General features: G+C 39.3%; 1 protein-coding gene across 1 annotated transcript in view; it reads right to left on the reverse strand.

Annotated features, from left to right (window-relative positions):
• LOC116179985 overlaps nucleotides 1-2,261 on the reverse strand; it is a 21,686-nt gene extending 19,425 nt beyond the window's left edge. The window contains exons 1-2 of the mRNA XM_031499808.1: nucleotides 2,177-2,261; nucleotides 1,779-2,124 (exon numbers count right to left, since the gene is read on the reverse strand). Coding sequence (XP_031355668.1) covers nucleotides 1,779-2,124; nucleotides 2,177-2,242 — 412 coding nt within the window. The 5' untranslated portion in view covers nucleotides 2,243-2,261. The remainder of the gene's footprint in view (nucleotides 1-1,778; nucleotides 2,125-2,176) is intronic.
• Between the last annotated feature and the right edge of the window lie 407 nt (nucleotides 2,262-2,668).

Below are 2,668 nucleotides of genomic sequence, written 5' to 3' on the forward strand. Positions count from 1 at the left end.
TGAATTTGAATCGATTCGATCCAACTTTTGGCATTGCGTATTATATGGCTAAATCTATGCCCATATTGAATTTCATGCAATTCAGTTCATAACTAACGGAGATGTAAAACCGATCGAACATTTCTAAACAAAGTTATCGTTCACACGGACAGATAGATGGACAGACAGACAAAGGAACAGACGGAGAGACCAACCGGCAGGCGACAGATAGAAATGCAAAATTATAAACGATCTCTAGGATCGTTAATAAACGGCAAAAGTGTAAAATTATGGAACATGTAAAAAACGGTTTTTTTGTTTTTTTACAATAACTTTTTTTGTAAGCGGTACAGAAAAAATTCCTTCCTTGGTACAAGACTCGACACCATAACGAACCAAATAGCGAAAAAAGTAGAACAATAGCTCTAAAGATAAAAAACTAGTAGCGTCGCAAAGTTAGCGGACGGACGGACGGACGGACGGACGGACGGACGGACAAAGTGGCCACAATAGCGCATTTTTTTTTTATTTTTGTGGAAATGCGCTAAAAAGACATAAATGATTCGATTACTTATGTATGTATCTCAATTAAGAAGCATCGAGCACAACATTTCTAGTATATTTCCAAATATACTTAGCGAGATACTTAGCAATTTTACGATATCAAGTACCAAGTAGGAGTATTATACCTCTTAAAAATTTAAACATTTCAAAAACCATACGCGCACATAATTTCTACTAAACGGTAAAAAAAATAGCACAAAATGAGCAAAAAATTTAGAAATAATAAAGCTTTTAATTTAACAACATCGAGTATAATCGTGAAGTTGGAGTCCCATCCTAAAAATTTGGTAACTAACAAACCATCTGAGCACAACATTTCTACTATACGGCAAAAAATAGCACAAAATGAGCACAAAATTTAGGTATATTAAAATTTCAAATTTAACAACATCGAGTATAGTCGTGAAGTTAGAGTCCCATCCTAAAAATTTGAATAACTCAAAAACCATAAGAGCACAAAATTTGGGGTATACGGCAATAAATAGCACAAAATTAGCACAAAACTTAAATTGAATATGTCGATGTCGATACTCCAACTTCACGGACCTCAGAGAAACACTACAACCTACGAAAACCTCTACGTCGCCAAAACTTACTATTTCAGTTCAACAGCCTTATCGAAGGTATACAGGGTGATTCCTATAGTACCTGCCACCGTTTGGGAGCGTGTAGGTGGTGCGTAGGGGAGTATTTTGATATAGGACACTTGGGGTCGGAAATCTAAAATAAGGGTGCCAGAGCCAAATTTACCTTCTGGAATTTCGCGCCTGTAGGTAGGCAACCCAACCGGCCGGCGGTGCACACGGAGCGATCTCAGGCGGCGATGTGTGGCTGACACTTGATCAGAATTTTGTTTAAACCCACGAAATCCCGTCTGCAACGACGCGTATCAAGTGAATAAACACTATGGCAATAGTATAATAATAGTTGGCTAGATGTAGGAAGTGCATTGAGAACAACGGTGGCCACGTTGAACACTTGTAAACGTTATTGCTTTTGACTGTCGTTTTCCCTCCTTCCCTCCCATGTCGCTTCCTCGCGCTAACTCGCTCTGCATCGCTCCGCGCGAAACGTCGGTCGGTTGGGTTGCCTACATACAGGCGTGAAATTCCAGAAGATAAATTTGGTTCTGGCGCCCTTATTTTAGATTTCCGACCCCAAGTGTCCTATATCAAAATACTCCCCTAGGCACCCCCTATACGCTCCCAAACGGTGGCAGGTACTATAGGAATCACCCTGTATGTGGGCATAATGTACAATGCAATATGCAAACTGATATACCATCTCGCACCCGTCGGTTTCTTTAGCGACTTTCGAATTACAGGCGTCGAACATCTCGTTCGATACCTTGGCGGCATATTGAACGAACTCAGTTTGATTAAGTGTGCCGTCCTTATTAACAAACTTGAAACCCTTGAAGATGCACTCAAGATAGCATTTAAAGTTTCGCCTTGAACTCATCTGAAAGTGTACGAAGTAATTTTCGACTTCCTCTTGAAGTACACCCGACGATTCGAAACACTCCGGGTGATCCTCATCGGAACGCCTCCACCATTCGGCAAATATATCCTCGGTGCTTTTCTGAAATTAAGAAAAAAAATCAGTTCGGCTCAACATAGGAACGGACTCCCACCTTGGAGTCAAAAGCGAGTATCGTTGATAAAGCACAAGTCGCCATCAGCAATGTTTTGAAGATCATCTCCGCTATTTTAAGAGTACCGAACAAGTTTTTTTTAGTACAAGGTATCTGACTTGAGTTAACGCAAATAAGTAGGCACAACGGGTCCACTCCCACTCCCATGTATCATATTCCCGATTAGCATAATGTCAAAGATAAAAGTCATGTATAATGCAAATTGCAATTCTAAAAAAAATGTTGTATTGTTCCCACAGTTAGTGCAAGTTTAGTGAGACCAAAGTACCACTCTTTACGTCTGAACTAGGAATTTAAATTCATCATTTGGAGATTTATATAGCACCTACAATTTGTAACGTGCACAAATGGAGACACGGAACTAATGCTCTAAGTCCCTAAGTCTAATAAGGTTATTTAAAAATATGTGCGGAATTACACTCTAATTGACGTAAAGTGAAACACAGATATAGGATAATTTTATATATTAAT

The sequence above is a fragment of the Photinus pyralis genome, unplaced genomic scaffold (genome assembly GCF_008802855.1).
Source record: "Photinus pyralis isolate 1611_PpyrPB1 unplaced genomic scaffold, Ppyr1.3 Ppyr1.4_LG9, whole genome shotgun sequence".
In the NCBI taxonomy this organism is placed as follows: domain Eukaryota; kingdom Metazoa; phylum Arthropoda; class Insecta; order Coleoptera; family Lampyridae; genus Photinus; species Photinus pyralis.